The 24,855-nt window shown below is 42.3% G+C and overlaps 1 protein-coding gene across 9 annotated transcripts in view; it reads left to right on the top strand.

The window, feature by feature from the left end:
* Positions 1–24,855, top strand: part of LOC129815017 (forkhead box protein P1-B) — a 207,103-nt gene that overhangs the window by 174,310 nt on the left and 7,938 nt on the right. For 8 of the 9 annotated variants that reach the window (XM_055868271.1, XM_055868270.1, XM_055868265.1 and 5 more), the window contains 8 exons: positions 3,806–3,992; positions 9,563–9,676; positions 15,137–15,224; positions 17,507–17,590; positions 21,156–21,366; positions 21,536–21,612; positions 22,341–22,442; positions 24,176–24,297. In XM_055868271.1, the coding sequence (XP_055724246.1) occupies positions 3,806–3,992; positions 9,563–9,676; positions 15,137–15,224; positions 17,507–17,590; positions 21,156–21,366; positions 21,536–21,612; positions 22,341–22,442; positions 24,176–24,297 (985 nt within the window). Of the gene's footprint in view, positions 1–3,805; positions 3,993–9,562; positions 9,677–15,136; positions 15,225–17,506; positions 17,591–21,155; positions 21,367–21,535; positions 21,613–22,340; positions 22,443–24,175; positions 24,298–24,634; positions 24,805–24,855 lie in introns of all 9 variants that reach the window. The other variant, XM_055868274.1, reaches the window with a different exon arrangement.

A 24,855-nucleotide genomic window follows, 5' to 3' on the forward strand; every position in this document is an offset into this window, starting at 1 on the left:
TTTTATACACTGAGGCCACGATCAGACAGATCAGCCTTATTCCCCTTTATTCAAAATTCAGATATCAAAATCAAATGATTTGAAAAATTCAATCTCTCATGACATCATAATTGTATTGTGCTCTCACATATGCGTTCATGGTGATCTGAGATTATACACTTCACAAAAAGGATTTGAACAGCCCTGTAGGCGTGTATTTTATACTTTGAAAAAATGAACATGTATAACATGGTTTATTTTATTTGTGTTGTTTTGTCTGATCCTTACTGGAATTGTTGATAGAGACAGTATAAAACATTTTCATTACAAATTGACATAAAGAATTACATTGAGTTATCATTTAATACCAAACTGTGAAGGAAGTAAATGAGTAGAAGCTTGAAGAGTGATATTTGGATGACAATCAGTTGTTCTCTTTATCTGAACCTTCATTTGTTTCTCTCGCGGTAAATTCTTTTGACATTAATGTTCAAAGTCTTGGAAGCGGTCAGACAGTATCTGTTATAAATTACAATAATGTGTTTGGGGAGGATATAACTCCCATAAATATAAATTTGATCCAGCGCTGCCCTCCCCTCCTTCCCCCTAAAGCCTCTCCTCTTGACCTGTGGAGCACGAGTGAGACGGCAATGTTCGCTCCGCTCTGTTCTCCCAGGTGCAGCTACCAGGTGTGTGTGCGTGTGCGCGTGTATCACTGCTTGCCCCTCTCTGCGCCTGCCCTGATTGGCTAAAGTGTATTCTGAGGCCCTGTGGCCTCCCAGGCGGCGATGTAACAGACTGAACTCTCATCACTGGAGAACATCAGTTAAGTTGTCCAAGAGAGGGCAATGGGACAGTGACAGGACAAATTTGTCGGTAATATGAAAGCAAAGAATGTGGCGAAGCATGAAGCTGCTCTTAGTGCAGCAGCGGCACATCAGGGACAGCGGTAGGTAATACGCTCTCCCAGTCAGTGATTGATTTGGCCAGCAGCGCGACATTGGTAATAGTTCCTACAGCATTAGGAGGTAACATATTTTAGGCCTAAGGGGTGCATATCACTAGGCCAGTGATTACAGGAACATAAACAGGGGTGCACCAGAGGTCTCCGCCTGATGGAGCAATAAACTAATAGCGGTGTCACCGTCCCCCCATGGCATTGGCTCTGTGTGGAAAGCAACAGCAGAATTGAAAGAGCCCAGAGGATAGGGGCTATTTTTTATTCTGTGGATGATGGCCTGCAACTGATGTCATTATGAACGTTAAATCAACTTTCTGCTTGCTTGAACATGGTCACCTGGGTACGGAGGTACAAGGACAGGAAAAGGTTGAAGAGCTCGGCCTGTCTGGATGCCAGAGCTACCTGCGGAGGTAAAATTGAGTTGCCAGGCCGGTGATCAATCAAGTGTCCCAACAACATACATTTTTTAAAGTGCTTGTCTGTATTTCCAACCTATAATGAGTGGAATAGCATTGTTGAAAAATTGAAAAATGGAGGATAAACCAATCCTGCATTTTGAAAATGGACGGACTGGGGACACAAAAAAGGATTTAGAGATCAGTGTTCCTATGTCTACCATAGAAATCAAATGCTGCCTTCTCAGGAAAAATAGAATGCTGTTTGTCCAGACCTAGAATACAATACTGTTTGAGATTTTCATAGCATTACATTTTATTGTCATTTATGGTGTCATCATGAACAACCCTCGGTTTCAAGAGATCCAATGAGGACAAGGTAGTTTAATAACAGAAGGACATGGGACCAGGGGATAGAGAGGGAGAGAAATAAGGGGGTACGTTAGGAAGGAGACAGCTTGGTCCCAGTCCGTTACCCCTCTCATCAGAGGAGTCTATGGGACCTGTTTCATCTGAGTAAACAGTGGTGTCGGGGTCACCAGGACTGGCTGGTAATTGAGGGATAGTGGGCCACCCTGTCAGCCACACAGGCTAAAAATACATTGCCCACTGTCACCGGGCACCAAGTGGGGGGAAAATGATTGTTCCCACTGTTGAAGCACAGGACACTCACTCCACCAGTGACCTTCCCCATCCAGACAAATCATCATCATGGAAAACTTTCCCTTCAAGGATCATTCCCACCATCAAAACAACAATGAGACCTTAATAAGACAAGTGAGAAGCAACAACCAAAGGATTAGCATGCTTTTGTGCAAACAGGAACATTTGGCATGTTTTGTCTGTCAGGGCTGTGTCCTTTGATTAAGGTATGTCAAAGAATAAGAGAGAGAGAGCGAGAGAGAGCGAGAGAGAGTGAGAGAGAGAGAGAGAATACAAGACAGGCAGAATATAGGAGAGCGTGTTAAAATATTAGAATGAGGACGACACTCTTTGGAACGTGGAAAGGTTATTGATTTGTCCTGCAATCATTTCCTGCTCTTTGATATGCAAACGATCTAGTGTGAATTTACAGCAATCCTATCAGACTCATTTCACAGTTCTTAGCCCTTGCGTCTCTCCAGAGTCCTTCGCCTCATTAGGCCAATGTTCTCCATTACGAGCATAATTAAAATCTTCAGTAGCTTATCAAATTAAAAATATTTTTGCTGATCGTATTGAGATCTTCACTTCACAGTTATTTTCCACAACAGGAATAAATTAAGACTAAGCATGTTGTATTACGATCTGGCGCTTGAAAGGGCCACTTCTGGTATCTATAGAGGGAGTGATTAAAAAGGGGGGAAATCCGGAGAATATAAACCCATCCGAGATAAGCATGTGCAAATCATCTTTCATTTGCCATTGCTCATTTTGAGAATGGATTTAATTAATTGTAATGTTAAACGAGTGGTCTTGCACATCCAGTTGAATTCACAGCATATCCAAAGGGTATTTCAGTATGTTTTAAACATTTGACTCATTTAAGGACAGATCTGAATACCCAATACAAATTTGCACACATTCCCATAGTGGGTCTTTCAATATGCTCTAAAAAAAATATGAGTTAACCAAATACATTTTGGAATGACAATACAAATGGCTAGAGAACATACCCTCACGGGGGATTTATTTTTATTTTTCTTCTTATCAGCTTTTGCCTCATTTATGTCAAATGAAAGCAGGCTTCTCCGGCGCAGTGGTAACAGACACTGTACATACGGACACATACACATATACATTGTGTGCGAACAATGGCTGGGTTCTCTTAGAGATGGTGTACAGACACAGCATTATCCTTCCTCCTCCCCAATCTGAGGGTGTCAGGATCGCTGTCAGTCAGCAGGAGAGACAACATGCTCTCTCAGTGTATGTTCCAACACACGAAAATGTCTTGTCTTCAAGGGATTTTTTCTTTTCTTTCTAAGGCTGCTGTGTGAGATGCAGTGTGCTTGACTTGTTAAACGAGGTTTAAGTCTTCTGTGTCAGTTGGAGGCGGTGCTGAGCTTTAAGTATTTTGCACATTAATGCGCTTTTGAGGATATTACCCCAGGGTCCTGTTTCTGTAGAAGGTGGGGTGGTGTGGGCTGTTTTGGTTGTAACGTTGCTATTGTAAACTTTTTGTGTGTGTTCTGCCTCTCCTCTTGTTGGGGAAATGATGATGATTATTCAGATTTCATGCCTTGTCTGGATGTTAATTATTTACTGTGGGCATGAAATGCATGTGAATGCCAGGGATTTGTGTATACGAACACGCTTCAGATCACAGGGAGAGAGCAGGGGGGAGCAAGCGCTCTCAGTGTATTACCCTGTAGTGGAATATTTTTTAATTAATACTTGGCTTTGTTTACAGACCCTTTGATTTAATTATGTGATGAAGAGAGTTGGATTATCTGCTAATTGATTTAGTTATCCAATTTGTTTGTTTCAGGCATGATTCCAGCTGAGCTTCAGCAGCTGTGGAAGGAGGTGACGAACGTGAAGGAAGAGAACAGCAGCAGCAACAATAGCCACCGCGGCCTGGACCTGTCCTCGCCACAACCCCCCAAGAACCCCCTCCTCAACCAACACGCCTCCACCAACGGACAGTACATGAGCCACTCTCTGAAGAGAGAAGGGTGAGTGTCTCTCTCTCTCTCTCTCTCTCTCTCTCTCTCCCTCTCTCTGTCTGGCTTCCTCTTCTATCCGAGCTAACAGCTTCCGTGGAATATGCTGGGCACAATAGCATTTATTTCCAGGGAATGGGTTGTGACTGAATGTGTTGCTTATGAAGTTGAGCTCATTGATTTAACAACCACAGATTATGATATTCGCAACAATCTGACCTCTTTTTCTAAACTGGGGTACAACTAGGCATACATATGTCCTTTCTACTTTATGAAAAAAAATCTAACTGGAACTCATTATGTGTGACATTATCTTTACTGTCATCTTTGACTAAAGAAAACAGGAGGCCTACATAGTCCCCATTTAAAAACTGCAATTCCTTGAAGGGGCCTAAGTTGATGACATGTTCCCACAGGGCTTTGCCCACAGATGAATATTAATTTATAGTTTGTAAGTACCTTCCTATTTTCATTAAGACGCAGGCTTGTTCTGTGTTTCGGAATCCAGTTGGGGATTGCAGTGAAACACCTGGGAGCGAGGGAATGATTTCGAGTTTAGATTGCAGTAATGAAAATGGGATCAGCACACTATTAATTAGAGGGTCAAGGGTGCTGTTATTTCAGTTGCACTTAGGAAACTGCAGCTGTGACTTGCAGGGCTCCGTTTGGTTAAATAACATTCAAATTACCAACGTCCTCTCAACAACAAAGAAACACACACCCAGCAACCTTTGCTTTCCCTCCGAATTGTGACGTTTCTGACAATATGTGAAAACATATAGCAATTTCCCAATACAATACAAGAGACAACTAGCCTTCTATAGGTGTGGCGTTCAGAACATATTGAAGCCGAGCAATTCACACTGATGTACTGTATTCTTTAGTTAAATAATCATTATCATCATGTATATTACATAACTAAATAAAAAACACATTCTAACTTTAATTGGAATATGTGTCAAACAGATACCGTTTATTATTACATGATGTACAAAATACACAATCAATATTTGGAAACGATGTGGATCTGATGTAAGATCGACGTCAGACAAACCCTCTATTCGTAGGTGACTTGACGGGATATTTGTAGGTTTCCCTGAGCCGCTGTGTCTTTAAGGAAGGAATTAATTTGGCATCCAACACGTTGACTTGTTTTCTTGCACTGAGGCGCTGATCTTTGAACTGCTGGTGAGGAGCCTCCAGGCGTCATGAGCTCACTGCACAACACCTGACTTGTTTCACTGATCAAAACCTATGTGTCATTATGAAAGCACTGCAGATGAAAACACGTTTAGCGCTCTAAACCATCTGGCCTTGGGAGGTGGAGAGGGGTTCAAACACAGACAGGCAGATAGATAGTCCTCTATGGTAGTAGTGGGGAGGTACAGGCCTGCATGGAGAACCTGGCTGAGTAACTGACTATCTCACTCAGCTATAGCTTAACTTGGGAGTGCCTTATTTCGAAAGGAAATAAATGCTATATGTTTTACTGCTTACGGGATAGTAGTTCATCACATGCGTTTGTTTCAATATAATGTGAGACATTTTAGGTCAAGTGGTGTGACGTCAGTATTTTGACACTGCTTCTGTACATTTTGACTATGAGGTCTCACAGAATGTCCACATTTCACTGAGACATTACATGAAAAAAACGATAGATCCACCTCTATCCTTTTCACACACTGTCCCAGCCACGTACAGCACACACACACACAACACAACACACCGCAAGCTTCAGACACCTCTCCTAGCTCAGTGCAGACAGTATCCACAGGCCCTGGTGCATTCAATCTGCTCAGTTAGTCAGTCTGAGCTCTAGCCTCTGTGGCTGAAGATTAATCAGAGGGGAGGATATTGACACGCTCGCTTCATCACCTGCTTCAGATATGACCAAACAACAAGTCCCAGCTGAAACATTGGAGAAGACTTGCATGAGAGGCTGCCTCCGATGCCTTGCGCTCCCTGTCAGAGATTAAAGAAGACGTCAACAGCAGTTTAACACACGCTCCAGTGAAGAAGGCAGTCTGGGGTTGAATATTCACAGAGTATCTTAGATCTGTCAGAATCCCAAGCAGGTGATTTCTCAGCCGTCTCTCTGTTCTGTGCTGTGGATGGCAACACGACGTTTCCAAACGCGTTTTTCAAATATAGATGACTGATATAAATTAGAATTTAGAAAAATCCCTATTAAACACTTTATGATGCCAATTTAGATTCATACAACCAATAATCCTTGCCTGTGTTCATTTCCATGTGCTTAAATCATACAACTATCAAGAGCATTATTCATCTCTTTTGATGATGCAGACTCCATTCTAATCAGAATCCTTGGGAAAAAAATTAAACATCTGAAATATTATTAGGCATGATTATTCCATACAAAGCTATAAGAGATGTCTGTGTTATAATCCAGGGATTTGAATAATCAGGTTTTAGATAATGACCTGGACTGGGTGTAAATAGAGAGCATCCACTCATCCTCCTAGCGCTGAACGTAATGAACTTTTAATTGATGTGGTTTCGCAAGTCTTTTTGTCATGCAACAGAAACAAGCCACTCTGATGGACCTATTTTCCCGGCCGGGCTCAGATTGGTTTACAGCAAGCCCTAAGTACCATGTAGTTAGTTTCATGTGTCATATAAAATCTGCCCAGGCACAGCGACGCCTGCAACTAAAACCTTAAGTGCATCCACAGGCATCATTCACAGGTCTTTTAACTTCCGTCTTAAGGAAGGAGGAGAAATTCAATCACTGCAGAGACGAGACGTTGTTCCCACTTTTATCAGCATCCAAGAGCCCTCACTCGTAGCAGGACAGACAGGGATCCGGACTGAATACGCCCCAACATGGTGAAGGCCCTCTCCCTGTCAGTTAGTCATACTGGTCCGAGCTTTGGGATGTGAGGAGAGAAATACCCCTGTGAGCCAGGTCTCTTTGTTCAATGATTTGCTTATTTAAATGCAATGTATCCTATCTGTACCTGACATCAATTCCCCATTCTTGCACTCACTTTGTGCAAGAGAGAGAGAGATGGAGACAGAGAGAGATGTGGAGAAAAAGAGAGAGAGAGAGAGATGTGGAGAAAGAGAGAGCGAGAGAGAGGGAGAGCATCCTCCTTACAAAGCATTTGGCCCACTTACTTCCCAGCAACCATCAGTAACCACAGCTCAGGGACTTCAGCTCAGCAATCTGTTAAGGAGATAAATAATCTGATTTGGCACGACACTCCCCTCTCTCGCCTTTAATTTGTCTTACACCCGGAAAATGATAATTAAATCATTTAGGGGTAAACCCTTGAGTGGCAAGAGATATGAGAGAGTAGAGTTGGGGCAGTCATCGATACTCACTCTGAGAGATGATAGACCTTATTGTGACTGGCTGTACAGACAGACCACATCCAGACTCTGACCCAGCTTGGTAGACACATCAATCCTCTTTCTGTTTGGTAGCAATAGACTGACTGCCTCAGTGTACTGTATGACCTTGTTGATGACCTAAAGCACCTTACTTAGAAATAGACTGATTATGTACAGTGTCCTCTGCTTGTGTTTTTGCCTGCAGTATGGTAGGCCTATGTGTTGGTGGTTACAAAGTGCAACACCTGGAAGATTTGGCCACATTCTGTCAAGGTAGAGGAGCTTTTTGTTCCTATTCTACGCAGGAAGCAGATGACACGGTTTCCCTCATTGCTGTTACAAGATCATTAGAGTTCTCTTCCCCCAGGCAGCAAGGCAGCCTGACAATAATAGCATCCTAACAGACCTGCCCAGGGTGCGAGTCACATTTAACTCCACCACAGGATCAGAGAGAGAGAGAGAGAGAGAGAGAGAGAGATGAGGAGCTGTTTTTTCTCGTGTAGTACCAAATGAGCTCACAATAGGGAGAAACCCCACAGAATCCCACAAACTTCAACTATTACACTAATGTAGCTCATTTGGTGTACATTCTGTCATTTACCACTGTTTAGTCATTTGCCGTTTAAAAGGGCGCTTCTGCCGCCAGCTCCTTCCAAGCTCTGTGCTCACCGACTCCCAACACCCACTCCACAATTCAATATCTTATTAATACAGAATTAACCAACGTGCCTCCTCCGAAAGAATTAAAAAAGGATCTCTTTAAATAAAAAATCAGCGCTACTTTCAACAGTCCACACATTTCCTTGTTAAAAAGTCATTATAATAGATCTTCTACCATCTATTTATTAGCTGTATCAAAACAGAGGTCTTAATGCGTATGCATAATTCATAATTGATTTTTTTGATTTTTTTTACATGTCTGACTTTTGAGGGGAAAAAACTGTTAACCACATTCATGAATGCTTCACTGCTCCCTAATTGTAACGCAATTATCACATGTTATGAACAATGTGAACTCTTAAGCAAGTAATTATAACGCAAGAAAAACCTGTGACGAGCCTTAAAATGTCCTTCTTTAGGTACAGCTTTACCAACATCTATACAAATTTGATTTTAATCTGAACAACGGCGTAGTTTAATCCTGCAAAACACCCCGATTTTATATTTTATATATATATATATTTAATGAAAGATTGTTTCTGTAATTGTATGTGTTAGGATTGGTTAAATTGTGCAGAAGGCTTTTCAACAGTCATCCTTAGGAGAGCAAATAGTATCCATATGAATCAGACAATAGTGGTTAGACTGAATGCCTAACGACGGTACTGTAGGGATTTGGACCTAATGAATCTTCCCTTGCCCTCTCCCTTCTCAGCTCCTGCAGAATGGGTCATTACGTAAGCAGCAGTGGTGTGCTAGACTAGAGAGCCACTAGCAGCACAGGTGGTAGCGATATAGGACAGTCCCCAAGACTCTTGTAGCTGACACTTGTACAGTGCCTGTGTCCATATGGCACACTGTCTTGTTTTCTAACACACACCGTCTACACGCGCAGGCCTCTGCGTTGTACTGTTTCTGGTTATACTCTGTGTTTCCACTTGACTTGCCATATGGAAGATGTTGTGTAGTTTGTTTTTCGGGACGATCTTGGTATTTACAGCAGATGTTGTGAAGCCGTAAGCCTCTCCTCAGCTGTGCGAGTGTTTGGTCCCTTCTGACGTCGGTTGGTCCGTCCGTCGATCGGTAAATCATTTGCTAGCAGACGGGGGTGTTTGGTGTTTACTGTTTGTGCACGACAGGAGGCTGGCAGATGGATTTTGGTGTGGGACTGGCCAGCCCGTTCCTCCAGGTGGGTTCTGGGATGGGGCTCAGCGGTCAGGGTGTCTCAGGGAACCCCTGGCTGCCTGGATCAAAGTGGGCTGCTACTCGGATCACTGACACTAAATAGTGACATATTGGGTCCCTCTCACAAGGGCTGCCCCTACGAGGGCCGCAACCTCAAGCCAGACAGGAAGCATAGATCACAAGGCTTACACTGCCCACAGTTCAAAGGTCAACACAAAGACAGGCTTTTGTGTTGAGACACCACAAGGGGAATTCTCTCCAAACCCATCAGCATCCTCCACTTCAAATGGTGTAGTTCTGTATCATCAGCCATTAAGACATCCTCCACACAGGGATTGTTAATAGGCAGGCATTAATGCACGTCTGGCTTTCTCTTCCAGATCAACGTTAGACGACCACCACCACTCTCACCACAGTCACCCGCTCTATGGGCATGGGGTGTGCAAGTGGCCTGGATGCGAGGCGGTATTTGAGGACTTCCAGTCATTCCTAAAGTAAGTTTAGACTGCATCTCTGCAGTATGTTATGTAAAGTACCATCAAAAGTTTGGACACACCTACAGTACTCATTCCAGGGTTTTGTCTTTCTTTTTACTATTTTTTACATTGTGGAATAATAGTGAAGACATCAAAACTATGAAATAACACATGGAATCATGTAGTAATGACAAAAATGTAAAACAAGTCAAAATATATGTTATATAGCCAGTTTCATCATAGCGCTTGTTGGTGTTTGCGACTGCACTTGAAGAAACTTTCAAAATTCTTGAAATGTTCCGGATTGACTGACCTTCATATCGTAAAGTAATGATGGACTGTCTTTTCTCTTTGCTTATTTGAGCTGTTCTTGCCATAATATGGACTTGGTCTTTTACCAAATAGGGCAATCTTCTGTATACCACCTCTACCTTGTCACAACACAATTGATTGACTCAAATGAGACCATTATTTACACAAATGAACTTTTAACAAGGCACACCTGTTAATTGAAATGCATTCCAGGTGACTACCGCATGAAGCTGGTTGAAAGAATGTCAAGAGTGTGCAAAGCTGTCGTCAAGGCAAAGGGCGGCTACTTTGAAGAATCTAAAATATAACTGATATTTTATTTTGTTTAACACTTTCTTGGTTACTACATGATTCCATATGTGTTAATTCATAGTTGTTATGTCTTCACTATTATTCTGCAATGTAGAAAATAGTAAAAATAAAGAAAAACCCTTGAATGAGTATGTGTGTCCAAACTTTTGACTGGTACTGTATGTTACTCCAGTGTCTTGTTCCTGTGGGCATCTGGCCCTCTTCTTGAGACGATTAAGGTTTCCCCTGGGGCTCAGTGCCACTACAGGTGCAACGGTTTGTAATGTGTTTGTTTGTACATTTGTGCGCATGGGCATGTACGTGTGTGTGTGTTTGCGTGCGTGCGTATATGTGTGTGAGTGCGTGTTGGGTGTGTTGTTGTGCCTCTCTGAGGGTGTTGGGGTGTGGTCTCCACTGGGCCCTGTAGGGGCCTCTAATTCCTGTGATAAGTACCGTCCCCATGGTGATTCTGGACGTTTTTCCCAAACAAACAACGGGAGGATGTTTATCTGGGGCACCCGACACTCAGGGCGCTCCGCATGTTTGCCCTTGTCACTGGACAGGGATTGGTGTATGTGCCTTCACTTCCCTCACTCAGCTCTTTCTGCCTCTGTCTTGCTTTCTTTCTGTCTCTCTCTGTTTGCTTTTCTCTTCTCTTCTGCTGTCTTTATTTTTGTCTCTCCACTGCCTCTCTCACCAAACTTGCCTAAGAAGCTGTGTCTTTAGATCACGCCTTAGTAACAGCACCAGAACTAATTTATTTTCACGTCTCAGATTCAGTAGTTTTACTCCTCAACACCATCAATTATAACCATGCCCTTTGGACCCTCTAAAATATTTACATTTTAGTCATTTAGCAGATGCTCTTATCACGACTTACAGTACTGAGTGCATTCTTTTTCATATATATCTTCTTTTTGTTTTTCATACTGGTCTCACGTGGGAGTCGAACCCACAACCCTGGCATTGCAAGCACCATGCTCTACCAACTGAGCCACACAGGAATCCGTCTCAGGGTCTTTTGGCTTCTTCTAATTCATATCCACTCTCACCTGGGCCTGTGATGTACTGTATGGTCCCCTGTCCAGGCCTGACCCTGGTTTACTAATCAACATCGTGTGCAGTGTTCTGTGGGTAATCCAACACATGACACCATCATGGCTACAGAGACAGAGGATGAAAACATCTGTGCTGTGGCAGCAGATCAATGGGTGTCTGTCGGCCTGGATTAGTGGCACTTTAAACAAGATATGACACATTTCCATTATCCTGGGCCTAAACTAAAACAAGTAGTCAGGGCACACAGAGGTCCCTCACAAGATACAGTAGGTGGAGACTTAACAGTCACTGCAGTTCTGCTGTTCCTACTCTGTGTTTGGCTTCTCATTTCATACTATGCAGCTGGTCACTTTGAGAGAAGTTTGTTTTGAAAAGTGTCCTAAAGTGTTTACAGCACCGCAAAACACTTTGAGATCATTTTTTATGATAATAATGTAAGCTACTCTGGATTTATGTGAACTGAGAAAAAGAACAGAACGTTTGAGTCGGGTTTTTTTACTCTGTTTTTAACACATTTTCACTAAGTTGTTCAACTTAACATTACAAATTAGCAAAAATGTGTCTATTTTCTTCTCCCTTCCCATTTCAGTTCTGGGAGTGTCACCTTCAAACCATCACTATTTATTGTATTCTGACATGGCCTCACACTTTGTTTATAGAAGTGAGCGGAATTAAAATCTGTGTGCCTGGTAAAGCTCTCCTTAGGAAAAAAAAGCCTTTTAGTGCACTCTGCAATGTTTTTATCATGGCAACATCTTGTTTACTTTAGTTGCCTGCCTAAACTGCTTGGAACATGTTAAGAAAACCTTTGGAGAGAGTCTCTACAAAGCCGTCTTTGTGTAACAGCAGCAGGCAAGAGAGCAAGCAGCTCACCAAGGTGTTAACTCTCACACCCTTAAGCACTTCCACATGAAACCCAGAGACTGATACCCCACAAATAAAAACAATGAATAAATCAGGCAAATGCTAACAATACCTTTCATAAATGATTGTTCAGGCGGATAGATATGTTGGAAGTGATCTGGAGGAGACAGTAGAGACCGTGTGTATAAGAGACAGTAGAACACTGAGTATTGTGTAGGAGAGTGGGAAAGGTGAGGAGGACTCTAACGTCAAGCAGATTTTAGCTCGGCATGCCAACAGTAACAACTAACACGGGACTGAAATGTTGTTTTAAACTGGGTGCGTATTTATTCTGTCCTTTAAAGAAAGCATGAATACCTACATGCACTGTCTCGATAAATAAAAAGGGCCAAATCCTATTCCTGTTTTCAATTCAGTGCTGTGAGATGTGGGGTCCGGATCGTAGCAGAGCTCAGTGTTTTTATGAGGGTCAAGAGCCCCTCTTCCGTGGCCGTTCAAAGGTCACAGCCAGTGAAACACTGCACTGCCCTCTAGTGCTGCACCCTCTGCCTCTCTCTCACTCTCATAAAACAAACTCTCATACCTCAACATTCTCTGAGAATTGCTTAAGAAAGAATAGGCTATTTGGTGGATATGTCTTTTGTAGACAATGTTCTTCATATTTCTCGACATAGGTCTCCTAAAATATGTATTTTAAAATCGTTGAACAATATTCTTGAATATCTTATATTTAAAATGCAGTTTGGACCCGATGTGCAAACAGTTTTATTAAAACCAATGAAAATAGAAATTAAAATGTACACAATGATCAGCTACAGAGTATATGGACATGTGCCATAGTGCTGGTCCAAAGTAGTGGGTCCAGTGTATATAATTAAAACCAGTTAAAAAAAAGGCACACTAAATGATATGTAAAAAGCTGACTGTGTAAGGAATGTCTATTTAACTTGTTTTATTGTGGCAATTTACATTAGGGACTGTCATCCTGCCAGAAAGCTTTTAAAATCTGTTTCATTTCAAGTCCAGAAAGTGACACATGCCAACGTTCATAGTCTCTCTCGATGTCAATTCCCCGTATCCCCAGCTAGCTCCCTGTATCCAGACGCTCTTCTCAGGGCTGCATTAGGGGCCATTTGAATATTTCATTTCCTATTAATTATGCACTGTGACTCTCCATGTCATTAGAAGGGGAAAAAATCTCATGTAACAAAGGATGAAAAGAAGCAAGGCGCATGGCTTCCGTGAACAGAGAAATTCCGAAGCTCATCACGTAGGTCACCCTTCAATGAAAATGAGGTCTATGCCGGTTAAATAAATTGAAGTTGAAACGTCTTTACCTATTCTTTTTTTTTGTCGTAAGATGTACTGAAATGTTTACCGGTTTCAACCTACTTAATTAAATGGCCTTTTTATTTAATTCAGATAAATGTGAAGCTGAGAGTGGACAGAATTGATTTCAGCAGCCAGGGTTATCATTCACGCTTTCTTCAGATATGCCTTCATTTCTGTCTTTTTGTCAAAATAATTATATTGAAAATACTGAATATATATTACAGACTATTTAAAACTATATATACAACAGGGACATCTGAAAAGTAGTGTATTTGCCATAAAGATTTAAATCAATGTGCCCAAGGTTGAAAATAGCCCTCTGAAAGAGAAACCTTCACATTCAAGCAGAATGCCATCAATTTCCCCTCCCTTCACATAATGTCAGTTTTGTGTGTGTCTGTGGCTTTTTAATGCACAAATGTGTTGTCGGTATGTTAAGCAATCGGCCCATAACAAAACTGCCAGGGTGGCCTTTAGATTTATTGGGCCATCACTTCAGCCCGGCCTGCCATTGCTGCTGCCCCGGTCAGGTCTGGCTACTTTTTGCAATAAATGACAGAAAAGGTGTATTTGAGAAGACAGGCACGCCGTACACCATTCCCCCCTCCGCCGGCGCCACTGTGAGCGCGTAGAGGCATGCCTAGTGACAGTGACCTACATGGTCACCGAAGATGTGATATAATTTATGATATATATAATATATTGGATCCATTAGCGAGCATAATGAAGTAGTGAAATGAAAGGGTATTTGTGAAATCAGTTCAAACATCCTGCTCGGATTATGATTAAATGATTAATGAAATGCCCCTGCATAAGCATTTTCAAACAGTAATTCATGCGGAGGCTGATAAAAATCCTCCAATCATATTTCCTTCACTCGTGAACCTTATCTCCACCATTTTATATAAATCACGGAAAAAATCCTGTCTGCTGCCGGGCAAGCTACTTATTTAGATTAGTCAAAACGTGCAGGAAAAGAGAACATCTTCGCAGTATAAAATAATCATGCATAATTATATTCATAATTCAAGTTTGTGACAGATTCCATCTCTCTTCTTCTTGTTGTCCTTTGCCTTTCCGTCTGGATTCATTTGACTTCTCTTCATCTTGATGACATAATTAACTGAAAAAGCCACCAAAATAAGGAGAATGTGCCAGAAAGGCATAACCAGAAAGGCATGGTGCCATCTTTGAAAAGAAAGGTTGCACAGTGAAGCACTGTATAATTTACTAAATTAATCCAACCTGAAATTCTTAAGTCATTTTTTTATCTATGAAGTTAAGTTTGAGCACATATGGCCACCTCATGAAATATGGATTCCTTTCTTCTTTGCTTAAATAATTCCTTTTCAGGTTATGCAGATATTGTTTTATAAATCCTGGTAATATTAGGGTGGTTTTATATTTCTGGATCTGCACAGTATTTACTCATTATTATCTGTATGTGTGTTCACTATTCCTACTTTATTCCCACAGTACCCGTACAGAGGAATTACTAGATCACGTAATCACATAAAGAATTATAGGATTTGTATACAGTTGTTTAAAAGGCTGCAGTAAAACCATGTGAAGACACACTGAGCTGAGAATCTTTGTTTTCTCTTTTCTCTTTTCTCTCAGGCATCTCAACAATGAGCACGCCCTGGACGACAGGAGCACAGCCCAATGTCGGGTGCAAATGCAGGTCGTACAGCAGCTGGAACTACAGGTATTGTCTCTCGTTTTCGCCAAATATGTGTGGCTCCTTTCCTGACACTTCCTCTGTCTACTGCCCTCCCCCTGTCTCGCAAATATGAACCATGGGTCACATTGAGGGGGGTGGAAGAATAAAATGATTTTGTACATTTGTGAGTAACCAGTCATTAAAAATGTGTTATGTATGCATGACAGCAAGGCAAAGATATATGAAGGGCTCCGGGGCTAAGTAGAGAAGATAATTACATTTTGAATTTTACTGGGTTTTAAGGTTATTTATGACTTTAAACTGTTTGGCACCAACAATAAAACACTTCTTGAAATGCTCAGGCAGCAGCCAACGATGGGCTTCCTCAGTGTCTACTAGGTTTATTGGAACAGAAAGATACGGTACAATATTCCTCACAAATAACAGTGATAAGGAATATTAATGCAGTCCTGGCTATGAGTGGTCTGATAGGCACTTCGTCCATACGAGGGACCCTGGAAAATATGCATATGTACATTAAGTATGCGCTAATGGAAAAAGGGATGGCACAATTTTGGTCCATTAGTGTGCGTAAGTAAGGGGCTGTGGAGAGATGGTCTGAACACTCTGCTGGTCCCAATGCCCTCTAGGCTGGAACCAGGTGCCTTTGGGGAAGGTTTGCACATATTTTATTACAACTGAAAGGTAGACACAACAAACCATGCCATTAACTGTTGTTTTTGTGTATTTTATTGTTGCTAAGCAGGCATTGTAATCAATGGCATTTTTATGTATAACAGATTGGATGATGTATATACAGTTGAAGTCGGAAGTTTACATACACCTTAGCCAAATACATTTAAACTCAGTTTTTCCCACAATTCCTGACATTTAATCCTAGTAAAAATTCTGTCTTAGGTCATTTAGGATCATCACTTTATTTTAAGAATGTGAAATGTCAGAATAATAGTAGAGAGAATGATTTATTTCAGCTTTTATTTCTTTCATCACATTCCCAGTGGGTCAGAAGTTTACATACACTCAATTAGTATTTGGTAGCATTGCCTTAAAATTGTTTAACTTGGGTCAAACATTTCAGGTAGCCTTACACAAGCTTCCCTCAATAAGTTGGGTGAATTTTGGCCCATTACTTCAGACAAAGCTGGTGTAACTGAGTCAGGTTTGTAGGCCTCCTTGCTCGCACACGCTTTTTCAGTTCTGCCCACAACATTTCTATAGGATTGAGGTCAGGGCTTTGTGACAGCCACTCCAATACCTTGACTTTGTTGTCCTTATGCCATTTTGCCACAACTTTCAAAGTATGCTTGGGGTCATTGTCCATTTTGAAGACCCATTTGCGACCAAGCTTTAACTTCCTGACTGATGTCTTGAGATGTTGCTTCAATATATCCACATACATTTCCTGCCTCATGATGCCATCTATTTTGTGAAGTGCACCAGTCCCTCCTGCAGCAAAGCACTCCCACAACATGATTCTGCCACCCCCATGGTTGGGATGGTGATCAGAAGCTTCTAAAGCCATGACATCATTTTCTGGAATTTTCCAAGCTGTTTAAAGGCACAGTCAACTTAGTGTATGTAAACTTCTGACCCACTGGAATTGTGATACAGTGAAGTATAAGTGAAATAATCTGTCTGTAAACAATTGTTGGAAAAATGACTTGTGTCATGCACAAAGTAGATGTCCTAAGCGACTTGCCAAAACTATAGTTTGTTAACAAGAAACTTGTGGAGTGGTTGAAAAACGAGTTTTAATGACTCCAACCTAAGTGTATGTAAACTTCCGACTTTAACTGTTCTACCATTTATCAAAGTTACAAAAGCAATGACGATTAACAGAATTTTAACCTCAAACGACGAGGTTACAAGTTCAGTTAAGCCTTTCACAGCACTACCATCTTACTTATTATTTCCGCTCTGGTTGTGTGTATCATTCAGAGCAACTCGGTGTGTGTGTTTATCAGACACATTCCTCCCCCTAACCCAGCATATCTCTATAATGTGACCTGGCAGCTACTGTAAGACAGAGTGGACAGTTTAGGACAGGTAGGCAGATCAAGGGTTTGTTATTGGCAATGGGACCTAGAGTTTAACCTTGAAGAAGAGACATCTCCAGGTAGACTTGTTCATGAACATTAAGGTATCAAAATACACCGAAGTTTATAATCAGAGCAGCATATTAAATAAACAACGTACATATATGACATACAGTGAGAAACAACATAATGCATTGGATTGTACTACAGAGAATTAGATTTTTGTTCATAAAGGATTTAATGGTCGTTTTTTTCCCCTTCTCATTACAGCTAGCGAAAGACAAAGAGCGTCTGCAAGCCATGATGACGCATCTCCACGTCAAATCCACTGAGCCCAAACCCACCCCACAGCCAGTGAGTAAAACTCTCTACCATATGCCTGTTTTCCGTCCTCCTCTTCTCTCACTTGTCTAATTGCCACACTTATATGTATTAGTGTATCTCTTTATGTATCTGCTAAACGAAAGCAGCTGCTCACTTGAGAGGAGCACTAAATAATGTTTTGGTCACATATTTTGACATCCCAGATTCTATTTTTTTTCTGATGATTAACTCAGAGCACATGGTAACAGCGGTCAGTGGTGGCTGAACTGGTGTTGGTATGAGCCGACACCATAGACCTCTGTAGCGTGGTAAAATATAGACGTTTCTTTGAAACTGAAAAATCTCCTCAACGTCTTCAATTGGTTGTGAAGATGGTATCCTGGGGACTCCACCAAATAAGCTTCAGAAATACAACATGTTTCTCAAATTAAGAGCAATCGTGATGGCTGTTCGATTCCTTATCTTGACACATTTTTCGGACCATAACACCATGTCTGTTATGTCATCATGTCACGATATAACTTACTGTTTAATCCTTGTCTTACAGGGGTACCACTTAAAATACAGCGTACTGCTATTTTGTCATGTTTAAGAAGGCGCGCCATTACCATAGTTCAGTAAATGTGACAGTTCATTCATAGTGCCAAAGGCATGAGGGCCATTACACTGCTGGGCTGAACACAGAGACACACACACACACAGAGAGAACCTCTCCTCTGACAAGTTCCTTTCAAAGCCTCAATCATTTATTTACAGTCAGTCTGGAGCTATTGACGGGCAGAGTCTCTGTACGGCGCGCCGCATAGCGCAGGAAGGCAAGCAGGAAGGCAGGCAGTCAACATAAAGTGCCTGGAGATGTGACAATAGGCTGCTTGTCGGAGCTTTGCCTCTGTCACACACACACTGATTGTGTAGATTAGGCTTCAGAACGAGTGCCTGTCACAGGGACATTTGTATATGAAAAGTGGCTGGGGCAGCAGATAGCATCTTGACTTCTCTACCTCTCCCCAGGGCCAGTGGGAATGGCTGTGTCAGGGCTCTGTGCTAAAGCTCTGGGGGGTGCTGCTTTTATTCAAATAAATACATTTCCTGCATTCTCCAGCGGTGGTGCAGTGCATGCTGGTTGCTGCTATGATATGATATGATAAATGTGTCTAGCCGTGGTGTGGCTCAGTGGCTGGATCAGTGGGGGAATCCCACAGGTCAGGGCCTGAGTCCCAGCTGGAGCTCTCAGTTAGACTCGAGCTGGAGCTGACCTCAGAGTTAGACCAGGCTTTAGACCATAGACTGTTCAGGGATTGGGTGTTGATGGGAGAAAAAACATTCAGTCACGATAGACAACAGCAATTGCCTGCATTTTACAGTTACTATTTTACAGTTCGTCCTAATTAAACACATAACACATAGATATATACTGTACATACACAGTATCAACTGAATACAATTTCATTTATTCCTATGAGCTTTAAAAACAAAAAGAGCTGAAGAATGCAGTGCATAAACAATCTGTGTGTGTGTGTGTGTGTGTGTGTGTGCATGCGTGGGTGTTTGTGTTTGTCTTTGTGTGGGCGTGGGGGTGGGTGTCTGTAGTTGGTGTCACTAAGCATTCTCGTCAGAAGTCTGACCTTTTCGCAGTACATAATTAAGGAGGGACTTTTTTGTTTATTTTCTTTAGCAGCTTGGCAAGTCAAAGCCAGTATAATTAGATCACCAATTACCATTTCATTAATTTCTGTCTGAAGTCTCATTTTGTCTCTGCACTGGAGTGAGCCCAAATGCTGAGGGAAACAAAGGCCAGGCTATTACCAGGCTGTCTGGCCTATTGTTGAGAGCCACTCACTGTTTTTGGCTGGGGAATATGGATGAAACATGAAACAAAGACTGCTAATCCACAGGAAAATAAGTCTATTGATAGTATTGTGTCAGAAAACAACCAACCCAAGTGTGATTTATTTGGCCCTTGATTTAGAATAACACCCTCGTACAGTAGTGAATGTACTGTATACATTTATGTGCTTACAGTAATTGTGTAACACATTATTTGTGTAGAACTCTGCCAAAAGGCATATTCTGGCCTCAGAATTCTTAATAAACATTACATGCTGTATTTACACATCTCTATTGATGCAGAAAAAAAACAGACACAATTCCCATGTTTTAGCAAGTGTAATGCAAATGAATACAAATACACAGACTACAATTCATTCAAAATAATCACACTAGCCGTAACCTCGTTAAGTCAATGTCATGTCAAGGATAAATATAGCGGTGGTGCCAGCCGTGCAGGCAGCCCCAGATTTCTTTATTATATACCTGTCTATCATGTGAGGCCCTCTTGGTGGTAATGACTGTTAATAGGGTTGTGGTAATTGGGTGGCCGTGGAGGATCCATGTGGGGGGGTGAGATGTTAAACACTGTCTGTTCACTTTCACCTGCAAGCCCTGCATCTCCACTGTAACCCACAACCATTATCAGCTAAACTTAGACATCTGATACCTCCAAAGCAATTGACAGCGTTGGCATTTCATTAATTTGTTAGCACAATCCACAAATGATTGTCAAAGATGAGACGCCTCCTGCCCACTCTCTCTTTCTCTCTCTCTCTCGCTCTCTCTCTCTCTCTCTCTCTCTCTCTCTCTCTCTCTCTCTCTCTCTCTCTCTCTCTCTCTCCCTCTCTCTCTCTCTCTCTCTCTCTCTCTCTCTCTCTCCCTCTCTCTCTCTCTCTGTTTTTTCCTCCCCTCTTTCCTTGCAGACTGAAGTCATGTTTAATTTGGAAACTGGCCTCCTTTGGCAAATGAGCAATTAGAACAATTTTGTGCGAATATGTATATGTGTCATTAGCTTTCCTGCAAATTAATAGCAGGAGCAATGGGTCAGACTTGAATTTTCCACTTGACTGCTGCTCCACTGTGGAGGCTTGGCAGAGTTTGGAAGCAGCCACAGCTGCTGGAAGCCATGGTATACGTTCAGAGCACTTGGCTTAATTCGTTTACCTTGTAGCAATTATTACTAATATCCCTCCCCACGCCCCCACCCTTGACAGAAAAGCAACCCCTCTCATTCTATCTCTCTAATATTTGGGATGCATCTTGCACCAGACAGCGTAGCCCAGGTGATGGGGTCATTCAGATACAGCATTTAATCATCTGATCACCTCCATAAGCATCTCCTAATTAGAGTCCTTACAATACAATTTCAGCTTGTAATTAGCCCAGATTGGCCGCTTCCTTTCCGTGGCTTATTAGTAGCTGCTCAGCGGTAGGTAAGAATCACATTGTCATTTGTCAGGGCTGTTAGGGCCACCCATCTCCCCTCGCCAGTCGCCACGGATGTGATGCCAGCAGATCAAACAAAGGGAAGAAAACAGAGAGCAGGGAGCTGAGCCGTTAGAGGAGTAGGAGACGGGAGGTGGAGAGAGCATGAGCAGTTCCTCGGTTGTTTTCTAAGTGTTTAGCGAACGTTCACGGATCATCCTCGGGGTTGGCCATAATTAGAGCTGTGATCAGCCTAGCCAATGAGGCATCTGAGACGCTGGGTAATTAACGAGCTTTTGTCTGTCTGTCTGTGTTTTGTTTTGTTTACTCTCCCTCCCAGCTCAACCTGGTGTCCAACGTCACCCTGTCCAAAACAGCCCCCCCTGAGGCCTCGCCCCCTCTCAGCCTGCCCCAGACCCCAACCACACCCACGGCCCCCCTGACGCCCCTGTCCCAGGCCTACTCCGTCATCACCCCCAACAGCCTCCACCACAGCGTGGGCCCCATGCGCCGGCGCTACTCTGACAAGTACAACATGCCCATTTCCCCAGGTATTGGACGCATATACCACACACACATAAACACACACACACACACACACACACACACACGCGCACATACAATTTCAAATCTATCAGACTACAAATGTATGTATAATAGTTACTAACTATGGCCTTTCTCTATGTTCGTCTGTATGCTGTGTTTGCTCCCTTTGTACAGATATTGTCCAGAACAAAGAGTTCTACATGAATGCTGAAGTCAGACCTCCCTTCACATATGCCTCACTTATACGCCAGGTAAGGATCCTCTGGTCGGATGCCTCCGCTCTGCACTTCTCTGAGCTGGTAACTTGCAATGTATTTAATCTGTCATTTAAAGGAATAGGGCCTTTAATCTGCTTCAGTGGCTTCTGTCGTTAACAGAACACGCAGTAGATAAATATTCAGCCAAGACACAGATTGCTTATTTTCCGCTTTTTTTTCTCTCCCTTCCTTGTTAAATTTCAAATACAATTTAGACGCGCAGCAGAAGATTAACCATCTGCAAATTAGTACAAGAATGCACTCGGGACTCCAAAAAACGGCCATAAATAACATTTGCTTTTGATTAAGCATTAGAGTGGATGTGATTATTATGAAATTAATTTCACACAACAGTAGGGATGAGCCTGTTTTAAGATGGCCAGTCAATTATCGGCCGGCCCGCAGTAATCTGTGATCTCAGGAATTTTTCTAAACCTGGCATAATTGCTGGCCTGTAATCTGCTTGAGAAATGTTTTCGCCTCCCTCCATTTACACTGACAAAAGAAATATATTCAAATTGTGAAATTTGAATGGGAACCAGACAGTGTTCCATAAACAAAACGAGAGGGTACACATCATCCACATCATCACACGGACAGACGATGAAATGTAGTCTGTGTTCTTTCAGGAGAGCACACACAACCTGCATGCTACTTGTGAATAATTGATTGTTTTTCATAGGGAACAAAATGTTAAATGTTGTTTCTGTCTCTTTTTCCAGGCTATCCTTGAATCACCGGAAAAGCAGCTAACACTAAATGAAATTTACAACTGGTTCACACGAATGTTTGCATATTTCAGGCGCAACGCCGCAACATGGAAGGTAAAATCACTCTTCACTTTGACAACCTTAGACTAATATAAAGGGCAGGGACTGTTGTGTTGGTCTTGTGGAATTAAATGATAGTCAAATGTATCAAGTTTAAATGCAATGAATGAGTCTTTACCCAATTCATAACTTTGCCCCCTTATTCTATCCGAATAGAGCCACCCCTAACACAAACTGTCTGTAACCTCGCAGAATAAATTATGAGGGAAATTGTGCATTCTTGTAAAAGAAAATCCCCACCTAATATTTGGAGATGTTTTTGGTAGTGGGTGGAATTGGTTTAACTCCCTACTGTGCTGCCAGGGACTCCTGGCCGAGACACTCCCACAGAATTTAAACTGAGAACACCTTTTCCACTGGGCCACACACACACACAGGCAAACAAACCCCCAGAGAAACAGACAGAAAAAGAGAGGGCTTAGAAAGAGAGGGCAGACTAAAACCAAAGGAGAAGCTGAGGAGTAAGAGAAAAGAGAGTGATGAAGCATTGAAGGCTACCCTCATAAGGCAGGGAGGGCCTGTAGTGTAGCGTATCCACAGTGCAGCTGTGAATAAACCCCTGATCCCCCCCACCAGCCCCCCTCCCCACCACCAGCCCCCTTCCACAGCTCACTGTCCTCTCTCTTTAACTGCCTGCCTTCGCAGGCCGCTGACAGCCCTACCATAGGGGCACATTGGAGTTATAAACACCAAATCCCACACTGTGAAACACTCCTGCATAGAGGCATGCATGTACACGCACACACACACACACACACGCACACACACACACACACACACACACACACACACACACACACACACACACACACACACACACACACACACACACACACACACACACACACTCAATAAAGCACTCAGATGACAAAGGGCCATACGTATACAGAGTTCCAATCTCATGTGTCAGTGATTGGTTTATTTAAAAGGGCAATCTGCAGTTGTTACATTTTTGGAAATGCCTCATGAGCTTAGTTTAGCTGTGGTTCCCCATCAGAACCCAAAATATAAGCTTATTTTACGCATATTTTAAACAAAATAAATGTCAACAAACACTGTATAGCCTCAAAACATGGTTAAAACTATAATTCGATGGCATGGATGGTCACCGTTTGCATCCATAGCTCTGTCTTTGGATTCTCCAGCCTCATGCCTCAGCTTTTTACCGAAACAGTGGCGGGGAAAGCATGTTGTTATTGTTTCAACTGCTGATTGCCACTTTAAGAAAAGTAACCCGCATACTCTGCAAATGATCTTATGAAAAAGCTTATCATATAACCCACAAGCTGAAGCTTTTGGAAATGTGTCTTCTCCATTATTGTTCAATTGTAGGTAAGGTCATAACTGAAACTGACAAACCAAACAGACTGGTTTATTTGATCAAGGTCTTTGTTCAGTTTGGGTTTCTGTTATCAGTAGGCTCTTCTCAAATGGCTCGTCATAAATTCAAGCTCTATGAAAGATATTTTAAAAGGATGTTGATGAAATGAAACTGTATTGCCATAGTAACTGGAAAATATTTCCACAATGTTTTTGTCATTTGAAACTTTTGGCAGTCTACTGCCAATAGATCACTGATACTTGAAAGAATGTACTGTATTTATGTCCACGTTCTATCATGTGTCTGTCTAAATGTTTCTTCTCTGAAATGAAATGGTTCATTATTTGACATTTTCTTGTGTTGATAGAATTTTTGTTCTCCCTTCTCTTTTTTACACCAACTGCAGAACGCAGTCCGGCATAATCTTAGTCTTCACAAGTGTTTTGTGCGAGTAGAAAACGTTAAAGGGGCTGTGTGGACAGTGGATGAACTAGAGTTCCAAAAGAGAAGGCCACAAAAGATCAGTGGGTAGGTCTGCCATCTCTGGCCGACTCTGTCGTTTGTCTGGTTGTGGATCTATGGGAAGAGGCTGCTCCATGTCATTGTCTGCGTGCCACGATGTCCCCCAAAGTCGCTGTTTGCTTTAGTGTGCAGCATCCCCCGTGCTTTCCGTGTTCTACTCCTGGTGGTGTAACCATAACCCACATTGCCTTGTGCTTATTTTCATGTTGATCATCTCCCTCTCCTCCCTTGTCCCTCTGTTTGTGACTGGTGTTGGTCTGTCTGTCCCTCTGTCTATCTGTACCTGTGTTGTTGTGATCACTGCATCTGCATCTGGCTGCCCTGATGCTTGTCTCCTGCTCAGGGTGCCATTCGCACCAACCTTTCCCTGCATAAGTGCTTTGTGAGAGTAGAGGATGAGTTTGGGTCCTTTTGGACTGTTGATGATGAGGAGTTTAAACGCGGCCGCCACGTACAGCGAGGCCGCCCTCGGAAATACACCGCTGATGAGAACTTTGATGAGCTGCTCGTACAGTAAGCACTTCCGCCTGGCCCACTCTGCTTCCTGACCCCCAACTTCCCTCA

This window comes from Salvelinus fontinalis, chromosome 18, assembly GCF_029448725.1.
Source record: "Salvelinus fontinalis isolate EN_2023a chromosome 18, ASM2944872v1, whole genome shotgun sequence".
Lineage (NCBI taxonomy): Eukaryota > Metazoa > Chordata > Actinopteri > Salmoniformes > Salmonidae > Salvelinus > Salvelinus fontinalis.